At 44.9% G+C, this 15,305-nt stretch overlaps 1 protein-coding gene across 1 annotated transcript in view; it reads left to right on the top strand.

Annotated features, from left to right (window-relative positions):
• LOC139409463 (zinc finger HIT-type containing 6) overlaps window positions 1-15,305 on the top strand; it is a 46,743-nt gene extending 31,438 nt beyond the window's left edge. Inside the window, exons 9-10 of the mRNA XM_071154639.1 lie at window positions 10,980-11,104; window positions 14,516-15,305. Of these exons, the coding sequence (XP_071010740.1) occupies window positions 10,980-11,104; window positions 14,516-14,967 (577 nt within the window). The 3' untranslated portion in view covers window positions 14,968-15,305. The remainder of the gene's footprint in view (window positions 1-10,979; window positions 11,105-14,515) is intronic.

Below are 15,305 nucleotides of genomic sequence, written 5' to 3'. Positions count from 1 at the left end.
GTCAGGAAGTCCAGTACCCAGTTGCACAGGGCGGGGTTGAGACCCAGGGTGATGATGATGATGACGAGCTTGGAGGGCACTATGGTGTTAAATGCCGAGCTGTAGTTGATGAACAGCATTCTCACATAGGTATTCCTCTTGTCCAGATGGGTTAGGGCAGTGTGCAGTGTGGTTGAGATTGCATCGTCTGTGGACCTATTTGAGCGGTAAGCAAATTGGAGTGGGTCTAGGGTGTCAGGTAGGGTGGAGGTGATATGGTCCTTGACTAGTCTCAAAGCACTTCATGATGACGGAAGTGAGTGCTACGGTAGTCGTTTAGCTCAGTTACCTTAGCTTTCTTGGGAACAGGAACAATGGTGGCCCTCTTGAAGCATGTGGGAACAACAGACTGGGATAGGGATTGATTGAATATGTCCGTAAACAGACCAGTCAACTGGTCTGCGCGTGCTCTGAGGGCGCGGCTGGGGATGCCGTCTGGGCCTGCAGCCTTGCGAGGGTTGACACGTTTAAATGTCTTCCTCACGTCGGCTGCAGTGAAGGAGAGTCCTCATGTTTTAGTTGCGGGCCGTGTCAGTTGCACTGTATTGTCCTCAAAGCGGGCAAAAAAGTTATTTAGTCTGCCTGGGAGCAAGACATCCTCGTCCGTGACGGGGCTGGTTTTCTTTTTGTAGTCCGTGATTGACTGTTGACCCTGCCACATACCTCTTGTGTCTGAGCCGTTGAATTGAGATTCTACTTTGTCTCTATACTGACGCTTAGCTTGTTTGATTGCCTTGCGGGGGGAATAGTTACACTGTTTGTATTCAGTCATGTTTCCGGTCACCTTGCCCTGATTAAAAGCAGTGGTTCGCCCTTTCAGTTTCACGCGAATGCTGCCATCAATCCACGGTTTCTGGTTTGGGAATGTTTTAATCGTTGCTATGGGAACGACATCTTCAATCTTCATCTTCAATTCTAATGAACTCGCTCACCGAATCAGCGTATTCGTCAATGTTGTTGTCTGACGCAATACGAAACATATCCCAGTCCACGTGATGGAAGCAGTCTTGGAGTGTGGAATCAGATTGGTCGGACCAGTGTTGACCAGACCTCAGCGCGGGAGCTTCTTGTTGTAGTTTCTGTCTGTAGGCAGGGATCAACAAAATGGAGTCGTGGTCAGCTTTTCCGAAAGGAGAGCGGTGCAGGGCCTTATATGCGTCGCGGAAGTTAGAATAGCAATGATCCAAGGTTTTTCCAGCCCTGGTTGCGCAATCGATATGCTGATACAATTTAGGGAGTCTTGTTTTCAGATTAGCCTTGTTAAAATCCCCAGCTACAATGAATGCAGCCTCCGGATATATGGATTCCAGTTTGCAAAGAGTCAAATAAAGTTTGTTCAGAGCCATCGATGTGTCTGCTTGGAGGGGAATATATACGGCTGTGATTATAATCGAAGAGAATTCCCTTGGTAGATAATGCGGTCGACATTTGATTGTGAGGAATTCTAAATCAGGTGAACAGAAGGATTTGAGTTCCTGTATGTTGTTGTGGCCACACCATGTCACGTTAACCATGAAGCATACGCCCCCGCCCCTCTTCTTACCAGAAAGGTGTTTGTTTCTGTTGGCGCGATGCGTGGAGAAACCAGCTTGCTGCACCGACTTCGATAGCGTCTCTCCAGTGAGCCATGTTTCCGTGAAGCAAAGAACGTTAGTCTCTGATGTCCCTCTGGAATGCTACCCTTGCTCGGATTTCATCAACCTTGTTGTCAAGAGACTGGACATTGGCGAGAAGAATGCTAGGGAGTGGTGCACAATGTGCCCGTCTCCGGAGTCTGACCAGAAGACCGCTCCGTTTCCCACTTTTACGAAGTCGTTTTTTTGGGTTGCCGGCTGGGATCCATTCCGTTGTCCTGGGTGAAAGGCAGAACACAGGATCCGCTTCGCGAAAGTCATATTCTTGGTCGTTCTGATGTTGAGTTGACGCTGCTCTTATGTTCAGTAGTTCTTCTCGACTGTATGTAATGAAACCTAAGATGACCTGGGGTACCAATGTAAGAAATAACACGTAAAAAAACAAAATCATGGCCGGGTGTAGCCAAATATCATTGGTTAATTGTCATATATTAAATCAAATCAAATGTATTTATATAGCCCTTCGTACATCAGCTGATATCTCAAAGTACAGAAAACCAGCCTAAAACCCCAAACAGCAAGCAATGCAGGTGTAGAAGCACGGTGGCTAGGAAAAACTCCCTAGAAAGGCCAAAACCTAGGAAGAAACCTAGAGGAACCAGGCTATGTGGGGTGGCCAGTCCTCTTCTGGCTGAGCCGGGTGGAGATTATAACAGAACATGGCCAGATGTTCAAATGTTCATAAATTACCAGCATGGTCGAATAATAATAAGGCAGAACAGTTGAAACTGGAGCAGCAGCACGGCCAGGTGGACTGGGGACAGCAAGGAGTCATCATGTCAGGTAGTCCTGGGGCATGGTCCTTGGGCTCAGGTCCTCCGAGAGAGAGAAAGAAAGAGAGAATTAGAGAAAGCACACTTAAATTCACACAGGACACCGAATAGGACAGGAGAAGTACTCCAGATATAACAAACTGACCCTAGCCCCCCGACACATAAACTACTGCAGCATAAATACTGGAGGCTGAGACAGGAGGGGTCAGGAGACACTGTGGCCCCATCCGAGGACACCCCCGGACAGGGCTAAACAGGAAGGATATAACCCCACCCACTTTGCCAAAGCACAGCCCCCATACCACTAGAATAGCATACAAAAAACATACAAAAAACAAATGGATAGCGTACGATTATAGATACAATTTGGCTACATAAGCCTACAAACATTTACAATAGCATAATCACAAGAATGGCTTCAGATCAAAGTCTACGTTGAGACCGAAGGGAGCAAGGGTCTTTAAACGAAAAATTCTAAAGGTTTTTGGATTAAAGCTGAAGGATGGGGCTGGAGAAATGTAAGCACGCTTCATATTTGGATCTATGCATGCAATGGTCGATGAGCTCAACATGTACTGTAAATGTTGTAAAATGCACCTTTAAGTTGGGGTTCATAGAGCGCTGGCTACCTTCAGGTTTAGGTTTAAGCCGTGGGATTTGGACAGAACAGTACAGGCCCCGGGTCAATCTGCTCCTGTGATGAATTTCTTACAAAATGTCTGCCAGAATATCAAGTATGAATCAAATAAATGGCTGCTCCTGTACTAAATATAGCTGTGTAACTAGTAAACATCCTCTTACTTGAAGAGAAGCAGCCCGAGCGTCAAGAGCCCTAACACTGGCCTCCCGAGCGGAACAGTGGTCTAAGACACTGCATCGCTGTGCCACTGGAGATCCTGGTTCGAGTCCAGGCTGTCGCAGCCGGCCGCGACTGGGAGACCCATGGGGCGGGGCGGTACACAACTGGCCCAGCGTTGTCCAGGTTAGGGGAGGGTTTGGCCGGAAGGGATGTCCTTTGTCCCATCGCGCACTAGCGATTCCTGTGGCGGCCCGGCGCAGTGCACGCTGACAGTCGCCAGGTGCACAGTGTTTCCTCCGACACATTGTTGTGGCTGGCTTAGTTTTTTGGGGGCATTGTGTCAAGAAGCAGTAGGGTTGTGTTTCGGAGGACGCATGGCTCTCAACCTTTGCCTCTCCCAAGTCCGTACGGGAGTTCTAGGGATGAGGAAAACGGATGTTTATTTATTTAATACCTTTTTGAAATGTAGATTTTTTTTCCCCCGATTCATTCCACTCGTTTGGATCCAGAGGATGTCCTTCCCTTTGTCAGCTCGCTGCAAAGTAGAGCAGAGACCCAATGAGCAGCTGGGCTGTCCAGCCTGACAAGGAGAAATGCTGCCTAGTTTAAAATATCAAACACACACTGCAGAAGACAGTGAGGGGGGAAAGTTAGTGGTGGTGGTTTATCATCTGTTTTCTCCCCTAGAGATGGTCTGAGCCCATTAAATCACAGGCAGCTGTAACGTTCCTTTAGTTATCCCATCGACTACGCTCTCTCCTCACATCTGTGGTGTGATGTTCCAACCCTCATGCTTCCTAGCCGCAACAGTTCTTTATAGCTTGTGCATACAGTGCCTTCAGAAAGTATTCGGACCCCTGACTTTATCCACATTTTGTTAGGTTACAGCCATATTCTAAAATTGATTAAATCGTTTCCCCCCTCTCATCAATCTACACACAATACCCCATAATGACGAAGCAAAAACAGGTTTTTAGAAAATTTTGCAAATGTATGAAAAAACAACTAAAATATCACATTTACTTAAGTATTCAGACCCTTTACTCAGTACCTTGTCGAAGCACCTTTGGCAGCGATTACAGTTTGATCGGGTTCAAGTCAGGGCTCTGGCTCGACCACTCAAGGACATTCAGAGATGCCACTGTGTGCTTAGGGGCATTGTCCTTTTGAAAGGTGAACCTTCGCCCCAGTTTGAGGTCCTGAGCGCTCTGGGGCCTTCCACGATTGCTCAGTTTGGCTGGGCGGCCAGTTCTAGGAAAAGGTTCCAAACTTCTATTTAAGAATGATGGAGGCCACTGTGTTCTCGGGGACCTTCAATGCTGCAGACATTTCTTTGGTACCCTTCCCCTGATTTGAGCCTTGACCAAATCCTGTCTCGGAGCTCTATGGACAATTCCTTCGACCTCATGGCTTGGTTTTTGCTCTGACATGCACTGTCAATTGTGGGACCTTGTATAGACAGGTGTTTGCTTTTCCAATTCATGTCCAATCAATTGAATTTACCAAGGATGATCTATGGAAACAGAATGCACCCGAGCTCAATTTGGAGTCTTATAACAAAGGGTCTGAATACTTATGTAAATATATTCTTTTTTTATTAGTAACAAATTCTCAACCTGTTTTCTCTTTGTCGTTATGGAGCATTCTGTGTAGATTGCTGAGGATTTATTTAATGTTTTAGAATTAGACTAACGTGGAAAAAGTCAAGGGATCTGAATACTTTCCTGAAGGCACTGTATATTATGATGACATGCTTGTATTCAGTCTCTTGGTATTGCTATGGCAAATGATTTGTATTGTTATTAATACAGCTGGGTAATGATTATAAGAATCTTACCTAAAGGATGCAACCACAGACCCAACCACAGTCTGGTAAGGCATCCACCTACACATAGCTGTGGTTTGCTGTCTCTTCTCTTATAACCTGAACTGAAGTGCTCTGATTCTGTATCCATATTTCTCTAGCTCACGTAAGGTGGCTGTGATTTGGACCCCTTTGTGGTTTGGATCCGCTTAGCTTAGTTAAGAGAATCTGTCAGTTCACCGACATTGGACGATTATTTTACAGCTACATCGGTATCATGAATGTCTACCTCGTTTCTCTGGTTTAAAGACCCCTCCCTTAAAGACCCCTCCCTCTGAAGTAACTCCTGATCAGAGCACTGGACTCACTCTGCTCAGGACTAATTATATTTTGTATTTGTGTAGAACGTTCTAGAATTTAACATCATTCAAGAAGATTCTGAGCACAGTTCATCTTCTCTCGGACCAAAGTCCCTCGGGCTAGTAACACCCACTCGAGCGTCAGTTATTTGGCTGTGGTCCTGACCATATCTCACTTCTCTCATCCTTCCTGGCCAAATGCTGCAGCTACCTACTCATCCTTCAGTAATAATAGTTAGGTAGCTGTTGGAAAATAATGGGAACCTCCTGGAGCTTCTACAGAACCCAACAGTAAACTGTGAGTGTATTCTCGCTCTTCTGGTGGTGATGGCTCTTAGAGACACATGCATGTACATGAGAACACACAACCTCCACATTTCCCAGAGGAAGTCTGTCCGGATACTGAGGTTTATTTGCCTCTTACAAGAGATGTTTTGTAGATGTGCCAACTGACAGGAGTATGAGTTGCAGCTCTCATCTCTCGATCACTTGTCCCTCCCTCCCTCCGAGTCTCTCTTCCTGATCCTGCCGCAGCAGGAAATGCCAACAGATATTGTTGTTGAGTTGAGATCCTCTCCCACCTCAGAGATTTTAGTAGGCTTTCTTGGAACCAACCCGAGGCACCGTAGTTAAAACCTGTAACTGTCATGTTGCATCCCAGCTCTTGGATTGGTTTGGTGTGTGGGGATGTGTGTGTGCAAAGCAAGCGTTACGTATGTTACACTGTCTGTTTTGCTTGCAGGAGTATTGAAGGGATTTGGGGGAGGTGCAGTATGTACACTATATATATACAAAGGTATGTGGACACCCCTTCAAATTAGTGGATTCTGCTTAAAAAAATATATAATAATTGAGCACACAGCCATGAAATCTCCATAAACTTTGACAGTAGAATCGCCTTACTGGAGACCTCAGTGACTTTCAACATGGCACTGTCATAGTATGCCACCTTTCCAACAAGGCCATAAGTCAAGTTTCTGCACTGCAAGAGCTGCCCAGGTCAACTGTAAGTGCTGTTATTGTGAAGTTTAAACATGTAGGAGCAACAATGGCTCAGCTGCGAAGTGGTAGGCCACACAAGCTTATAGAATGGGACCGCTGAAGCGTGTAGCACGTAAAAAGTTTGTCCTCTGTTGCCTCTGGAAGCAACGTCCGCACAAGAACTGTTTAACAGGAGCTTCATGAAATGGGTTTCCATGGCCGAGAGCTATGCCAAGCGTCGGCTGGAGTAGTGTAAAGCTCTCCACCATTGGACCCTGGAGCAGTGGAACCGCTTTCTCAGGAGTGATAACTCACGCTTCACCATCTGGCAGTCCGACGGACAAATCTGGGTTTAGCGGATGCCCGGAGAACGCTACCTGCCCCAATGCATAGTGCCAACTATAAAGTTCAGTGGAGAAGCATTAATGGTAGCTGTTTTTCATGGTTCGGGCTAGGCCCCTTAGTTCCAGTGAAGGGAAATCTTAACGTTACAGCATACAAGGACATTCTAGACAATTCTGTGCTTCTTGGAACGCGGACTACGAACCAGGCATAATTGCCCAAGATCAGTGCCGATCTCACTAATGCCCTTGTGGTTGAATAGAAGCAAGTCCCTGCAGCAATGTTGCAACATCTAGTGGAATGTCTTCCCAGAAGGGAGGCTGTTATAGCAGAAAATAAATGTAACCTTTATTTAACTAGGCAAGTCAGTTAAGAACAAATTCTTATTTACAATGACGGCCTACACAGGCCAAACCCAGACGAGGCTGGGCCAATTGTGCGCCGCACTATTGGACTCCCAATCACGGCCTGTTGTGATACAGCAAGGGGGGGACCAACTTCATATTAATGCCCATGATTTTGGAATGAGTGTTCACATACTTTTGGTCATGTAGTGTATATTAGAGTTAGGCCTATATCATGTCTAGGTTATTGGTGATGACCGAGTAAGCTGGATGGGGTGAAATGGTTGAGCGTAGACTAACCTTGTCACTCCATAGGACTGCTAACCGTTACCGTTTAGCATGATCTATTACCGTCAAATCAAATTTTATTGGTCACACACACATTGTTAGCAGATGTTACTGTGAGTATAGCAAAATTATTGTGCTTCTAGTTCCAACAGTGCAGTAATATTTAACCAGTAATCGGACAATTCCCCAACAACCTAATACACACACACCTAAGATAAATGGATGGAATAGGAATATTAATATAAATATATGGATGAGCGATGACCGAGCACCATAGGCAAGATGCAATCGATGGTGTTGAATACAGTATATACATATGAGATGAGTAATGCAAGATATGTTAACATTAGATTTTGAGTCTATGTAGGCAGCCTCTGCAGTGATGGCTGTTTAATAGTCTGATGGCCTTGAGATAGAAGCTGTTTTTCAGTCTCTCGGTCCCAGCTTTGATGCACCTGTACTGACCTCACCTTCTGGATAGTAGCGGGGTGAACAGGCAGTGGCTCAGGTGGTTGTTGTCCTATGATTATGTTTTTGGCCTTCCTGTGACATCAGGTGCTGTAGGTGTCATGGAGGGCAGGTAGTTTGCCCCCAGGGATGCGTTTTGCAGAACACACCACCCCCGGAGAGCCTTGTGGTTGAGGACGGTGCAGTCCGACAGGATGCTCTCAATTGTGCATCTGTAAAAGTTTGAGGCTTTTAAGTGCAAGCTGAATTTCTTCAGCCTCCTGAGGTTGAAAAGTCGCTGTTGTGCCGCCTTCACCACAATGTCTGTGTTGGTGGACCATTTTCAGTTTGTCCGTGATGTGTACACCAAGGAACCTAACTTTCCACTGCAGTCCCATAATGTGGATAGAGGGGTGCTCCATCTGCTGTTTCTTGAAGTCCACCATCATCTCCTTTGTTTTTTTGACTTTGAGTGAGAGATTGTTTTCCTGGCACCACACTCCCAGGCCCCTCACCACCTCCCCGTCTCGACGTTGTTGGTAAATCAAGCTCACAACTGTTATGTCATCTGCAAACTTGATGATTGAGTTGGAGGCATGCATGGCCACGCAGTCATGGGTGAACAGGGAGTACAGGAGGGGGCTGAGCACGAACCCTTGTGTGGCCCCAGTGTTGAGGATCAGAGAAGTGGAGATTTAGTTTCTTACCTTCACCACCTGGTGGGCGTCCCGTCAAAAAGTCCAGGACCCAATTGCACAGGGTGGGGTTGAGCCCCAGGGCCTCAACCTTAATGATGACATTGGAGGGTACTAAGGTGTTGATTGCTGAGTTGTAGTCAATGAACAGCATTCTTACATAGGTATTCCTCTTGTCCAGATGGGATAGGGCAGTGTGATGGCGATTGCATCCGATGGTCCTATTAGGCCGGTATGCAAATTGAAGTGGGTCTAGGGTGGCAGGTAAGGTCCTTGTAGTCTCTCATAGCACTTCATGATAACAGACGTGAGTGCTACAGGGCAGTAGTCATTTAGTTATCTTTGCCTTTCTGTACCCAAAACAATGGTGGCCATCTTGAAGCATGTGGGGACAGCAGCCAGCTGGTCTGCGCATGCTCTGATGACGCGGCTAGGGATGCCGTCTGGGCCGCCGGCCTTGCGAAGGTTAACACCTAAGACGTTTAAATGACGGCCATGGAGGAGAGGGTGGGCCCTCAGTCCTTGGTATTAGGCCCCGTCGGTGGCACTGTATTATCCTCAAAGCGGGCAAAGGTGTTTAGTTTGTCTGAAATCAAGACGTCGGTGTCCGTGCCGTGGCTGGTTTTCTTTTTGTAGTCCGTAATTGCCTGTAGACGCTGCCACATACGTCTCGTTTCTGAGCCATTGAATTGTGACTCCACTTTGTTCCTATACCGACATTTCGCTTGTTTGATTGCCTTGCAGAGGGAATAACTACACTGTTTATATTTGGTCATATTCCCAGTCATCTTTCCATGGTTAAATGCAGTGGTTCGTGCTTTCAGTTTTGCGCTAATGCAGCCATCTATCCACTGTTTCTAGTTAGGGTAGGTTTTAATAGTCGCAGTGGGTACAGCATCTCCAATGTACTTCCTTATAAACTCACTCACTGAGTCAGCGTATAAATTGATGTTATTCTCTAAGGCTGCCCAGAACATATCCCAGTCCGCGTGATCAAAACAATCTTGACGAGTGGAATCGGATTGTTCAAACCTCCGTTGGATAGTACTATTGGACGGTAGGATCAAAATGGAGTCGTGGTCAGATTTGCCTTGTATGCATCACGGAAGTTAGAGTAGCTGTGATCATGTATTGCCCGCACGAGTGCTACAATCATTATGCTGATAGAATTTAGGTAGCCTTGTTCTCAAATTTGCTTTGTTAAAATCCCCAGTTACAATAAATGCAGCCTCGTGATATATAGTTTCCAGTGAAGTTTCTTGAGTGCCGTCGTGGTATCGGCTTGATGGATATACACGGCTGTGATAATAACCGACGAGAATTCTCTTGGGAGGTAATATGGTCGGCATTTGATTGTAAGGAATTCTAGGTCAGGTGAACAAAGACTTGAATTCCTGTATGTTACGATTACACCTTGAGTCGTTAATCAGGAAACGTACACCCCTGCCCTTCCTCTTTCCAGAGAGATGTTTATTTATGTTGGTGCGAAGCATAAAGAATCCCGGTGGCTGTACCGACTCCGGCAACATATCCCGAGAGCCATGTTTCCGTGAAAGAGAATGTTACAATCCCGGATGTCTCTCTGGAAGGCAACCGTTGCCCTTATTTCATCTAACTTGTTATCTAGAGACTGGACATTGGCAAGTAATATCCTCAGAAGCGGTAGGTGGTGTGCACGCCTTCGAAGTCTGACCAGGAGGCCACTCCGTCTACCTCTTCTGCGGCTACGTTGTTTTGGGTCGAACTCTGGAATCAGATTCAATGCCCTGAGTGGTCGTATTCCTAGTAAGTTGACATCGTACTGATATCCGATAGTTCTTCCCGGCTGTATGTAATAACGCTTAAGATTTTCTTGGCAAACAATGTAAGAAATAATACATAAAGAAACAAAATACTGCATAGGTCCTAAGTCCTAAGGACTAGAAGCGAGGCGACCATCTCTGTCGGTGTCATCTTGCGCATCTTGTCGGCACCATCTTCCCTAACACGACAGGATTACTCAGGCACTACTGATGTAATCGCAAAAAGAGTGAAACACGAGGAGCTTCAAGGGCCGCAGTACTTTTGGTGATGTTATTGACTCGGGTTAAGTCAGTAGTTTCCATTCTCCATGAGGAGGGATGGGAATCAGCACTGGAGTTTTACTGTGCCAAACCATGACTCCTATCTCCATCAATCCTCCTCCTCGAAAGACAGACCAAGCCTCAGCAATGAAGTCATAGAAGGATTCTACAGCTAGAGCAGATGGGTTGTTTTTTTATTTTGGCTAACCCTAGCCCTTTTCCAAATTATCCTAACCTGCTATGAAAATTCAAATTTGACATAAGCTGTATCCAAACTAGTCAAAACCTGTGTGTAGAGAGAATGTCAACAATGAGCAGCGGCCATTTTCTGTTCACCTGGGGGGGGGGCCTGCTGGTTGCTATAGCTTCTGGTGGTTGCAGTGTATTAAAACATTTTGTTGTTTTGTTTAGGTATCAAGAGCTGGATGTGGCAAAGACCCTGAAGGAAAACTTGAAGTTGAAACTTGTGATTGAGTACCCATTGCTACACATTGTTCTCAAGGACCACTGCCACGACTACCCACTGAAAGGACCAGGTAATAACAAGCACACCAACCACACAGACAGTAAGCTGCAAGTAGGCAATCCATCATCCCTTCTAGAAAGTTTTAATGTAACATTTCGCTAAGAACAACCTCACCAAGGCTGGTGTTAGAGGGAGCAGAACTCTGACATGATGAATTGGTCCCTCCTTACATTAACATGACATCTCCAGTTAGTTTCATTAGTCAGCAGTTTGTTTGATATAGTCCAAATATATTTTGCATGTCAGCAATCAAGTGTTCAAGATGTGTAATTTTCAAAATACACAAATACAGCCGGTATGATGCATTCAATAATGGGTTAATGAAACAAATACCAAAAGATAGTTTTTCTTTAATGTCCTGCAGTGTCCTAGTGACTCCATTATGACAACATGCTGCCCCAGAAGAAACGTGTGTTCTGTGTAATGTCACACATACTAACACCTGTCAGAAAGTGGCTCAAATATGATTCACGTAGGAACTGTTAAAATGAAGTCAGTAAGGGAGAGTGGCCAGAACGTTGGTCGTCCTACTTAATCTCATAATCAAGACAAGTCTTACAGGAGGCTACGTCATACAGACGCCAAGTTGAGGTAGTACATGCCTGGAGATGCCAATGTCAGGGACAGCAACAAAAACAAACGGTAGGTAGGCCTAATCAAATCACCACACTTGTCCTCGGTAACCCTATCAGACTCTTATCAGGGACCCAGAACAGATGGAGCCTTGAGGTCATTTTAGCACGAGTGTGTTGCTAAGCTGTTACACTAACTCTAATATTTGTTCTGCTACTGAGAGTCTCCACAACATTGAGAGAAAAGCCTGTAGGAAGTGATGAATGGTAATCGGTCCCTGTGGTATGCTGTCTGTTTCCGATAAGGCGGTGTTGCCAAGCTGTTACTCTGTAGTGTCAATTATCGTAACATTACTACTGAGTCACCACAACAGAGAGAAGCCTGCATGAGGTGATAACACATCGGACCCTGTGGTGGAACTGCTGTGTATTTACAGAGAAGATCTGTTGTGGTCCTAACTGGCTTCTGGCAGCTTGTTCTGAGGCAAGGATGGGCAACTGGCAGCCCCCCTTTTGAAGGCCCTCTGGTAAAACACCCCCCCCCCATAACCGTTTTTATCAGTCACTGATAATCACTCAATTAGCCCATGTCGGCCAGCTATCTAAACTTGTAATCAACCATCGATTTGGTTAGTCTCCCTCATATCATATTAAAAACTGTGAACGTTTCTTACCACCCTATGGCAAAATGTGTAGAATGGCAGGAAATTAGCTGTAAAACCGCTAATTTTCCATTCTGCCCCATGGCAAAATTAGTAGATTTGCACAAAATGAACTGTAAAAACATAACTTGCATACACATTTTTTTTAAATGGTTTAATCTTCTCTCCTCCTCATGGCAAAATGTGTAGAATTGCCGAAAATTAAAACAGCAACTGCGGCCCCTCATGATGTGTTCAGATTTTTTGCATCCCCCACCCCCATCAAAGTTGCCCATCCCTGGTCAGTGAGTGACGGTCAGTCACGGTTCCTTTGGGTTGAGTCATGCCCTATGATAAGCCCCACTTCAAACAATGATCTATTCCTACTAGCACTGACTGTTGATAACTACTTTATGGGGGGAAATGTACTTACTGTGATGTGGTTCTCACCCAGCTATCTTAAGATGAATACACACATTTTAAGACACTCCATATATAGAGTTGAAGTCTTACGTTTACTTACTTAGGTTGGAGTCATTAAAACTCGTTATTCAACCACTCCACAAATGTCTTGCTAACAAACTATAGTTTCAGGAAGTCTGTTAGGACATCTACTTTGCATGACACAAGTAATTTTTCCAACAATTGTTTACAGACCGATTATTTCACTTATAATTCACTGTATCACAATTTGTGGGTCAGAAGTTTACATACATTAAGTTGACTGTGCCTTTTAAACAGCTTGGAAAATTCCAGAAAATTATGTCATTGCTTTAGAAGGTTCTGGTAGACTAATTGACATAATTTGAGTCAATTGGGGGCGTACCTGTGGATGTATTTCAAGGCCTACCTTCAAACTCAGTGCCTCTTTGCTTGACATCATGGGAAAATCAAAATAAATCAGCCAAGACCTCAGAAAATAAATTGTAGACCTCCGCAAGTCTGGTTCATCCTTGGGAGCATTTTCCAAACCCCTGAAGGTACCACGTTCATCTGTACAAACAATAGTACCCAAGTATAAACACCATGGGACGCGTTCTGTCTCCTAGAAATTAACGTACTTTGGTGCAAAAAGTGCAAATCAATCCCAGAACAACGGCAAAGGACCTTGTGAAGATGCTGGCGGGAACTGGTACAAAAGTATCTATATCCACAGTAAAACAAGTCCTATATCGACATAACCTGAAAGGCCGCTCAGCAAGGAAGAAGCCACTGCTCCAAAACCGCCATAAAAACGGCAGACTACGGTTTGCAACTGCACATGGGGACACAGATTGTACTTTTTGGAGAAATGTCCTCTGGTCTGATGAAGTTGAAGTTGTGGCAAAATGGCTTAAGGACAACAAAGTCAAGGTATTGGAGTGGTCATCACAAGGCCCTGACCTCAATCCTATAGAAAATTTGTGGGCCGACCTGAAAAGGCGTGTGCGAGCAAGGAGGCCTACAAACCTGACTCAGTTACACCAGCTCTGTCAGGAGGAATGGGCTAAAATTCACCCAACTTACTGTGGGAAGCTTGTGGAAGGCTACCCAAAACGTTTGACCCAAGTTTAAAAAAAATTAACGGCAATGCTACCAAATACTAATTGAGTGTATGTAAACTTCTGACTCACTGGGAATGTGATGAAAGAAATAAAAGCTGAAATAAATAATTCTCTCTACTATTATTGACATTAAACATTCTTAAAATAAAGTGGTGATCCTAACTTTTTACTGGGATTAAATGTCAGGAATTGTGAAAAACTGAGTTTAAATGTATTTGGCTTAAGAGTATGTAAACTTCCGACTTCAACTGTGTTATCTCACTTTGTCAGCCTCATTCTTTAATTCTCTTCACATGGGTATTAATCTTGTGAAATGTTCTAATCATTTTTCTGAAAATGTTTACAGTGAAAAAGGAGCTTTTGGTCATTGAGTATTTCTTCACATTGATATAAAAATTTTGCCCCCCTTGAGTCCTCACCCCCTCCTACAACATATGTCCGCCGTACATTATTGCAAAGCTAATGGTCTGACACGCCGCCTCATTCGACTAAGGCCCACTGAGCCAAAATATGCCGTCAGCGTAGCCAGACCCTGCCCGTGCTAATGTATAAGTGTGTGCATGCGTGTCTGTTAAGCATGGTGAGACTGCAGTGTGTGTGTGTACGCAGCATGGCAACTCCCACATCCTATTAACAATTGCCCACCACCGCCCTTTCATTTCAGTGGAGCCTGTGTTGGCCCATGGCAGTCCCATGATGGAGGGGCCATGGCGGGGTAACGGTCGGAGAGAGGAGGGGAGGTCAGAGGTCTTACAGCCCCAACTGGGGCCACCCTTCCTGGGAAGCTCTCCTGAGACTGACCCACCCAAGAAGAAAAGAGCCAAGAGAGAACCAGAGGAACTTGAGGATGGGGAGATTGGAGATGGTGATGATGATATTGAAGCTGATAAGATGGTAAAAGAGATTGTTGTTGCCCATGGTGATGATGATAATGGGGATGATGAGATGCCAGTTGATGGTTTCCATGGTGACTGCCAAGGTGATGACAACCCAAATGATGGTAATAACCATGTTGATACCCATTCTGGTGGTTGTTGTATTGGCGCTGCAATGATTGCTGCTACTGAAACAGTTGATGACAAAATCAGAGGGGACCCAGAGAGAGTAAGGCAATGAGCCAGAACCTGCAGTCTGTTAATCTCTTGAGCCATTTCCCAGTCAATAATAATGATAATATTAATATCGATCATGGTGCTAATGGTAATGACACTGGGTTTGATGTCAGTAAAAAATGATGTTAAAGATACTAGTGAAAATACTGAAGAGTTGGAAGCAGAGGAAGATTGAGTCTTGGCATGTTGCATTATTTACTCTTACGTAGTGGTTTTCAACAGCTAATTGGATTTTATCGGCTAACAATGTTCATTTGTTTTTTTGTCATCCTTTTTATTTGATTTTGTACGTTATCAATTGAGATGCTTTCTTAAATCAAAAATAAATACATGTAACATGAA

Source organism: Oncorhynchus clarkii, chromosome 5 (genome assembly GCF_045791955.1).
Source record: "Oncorhynchus clarkii lewisi isolate Uvic-CL-2024 chromosome 5, UVic_Ocla_1.0, whole genome shotgun sequence".
NCBI lineage: Eukaryota > Metazoa > Chordata > Actinopteri > Salmoniformes > Salmonidae > Oncorhynchus > Oncorhynchus clarkii.
The sequence above is the reverse complement of the archived record's forward strand: the minus strand, read 5'-3'. Positions and strand labels throughout refer to the sequence as shown.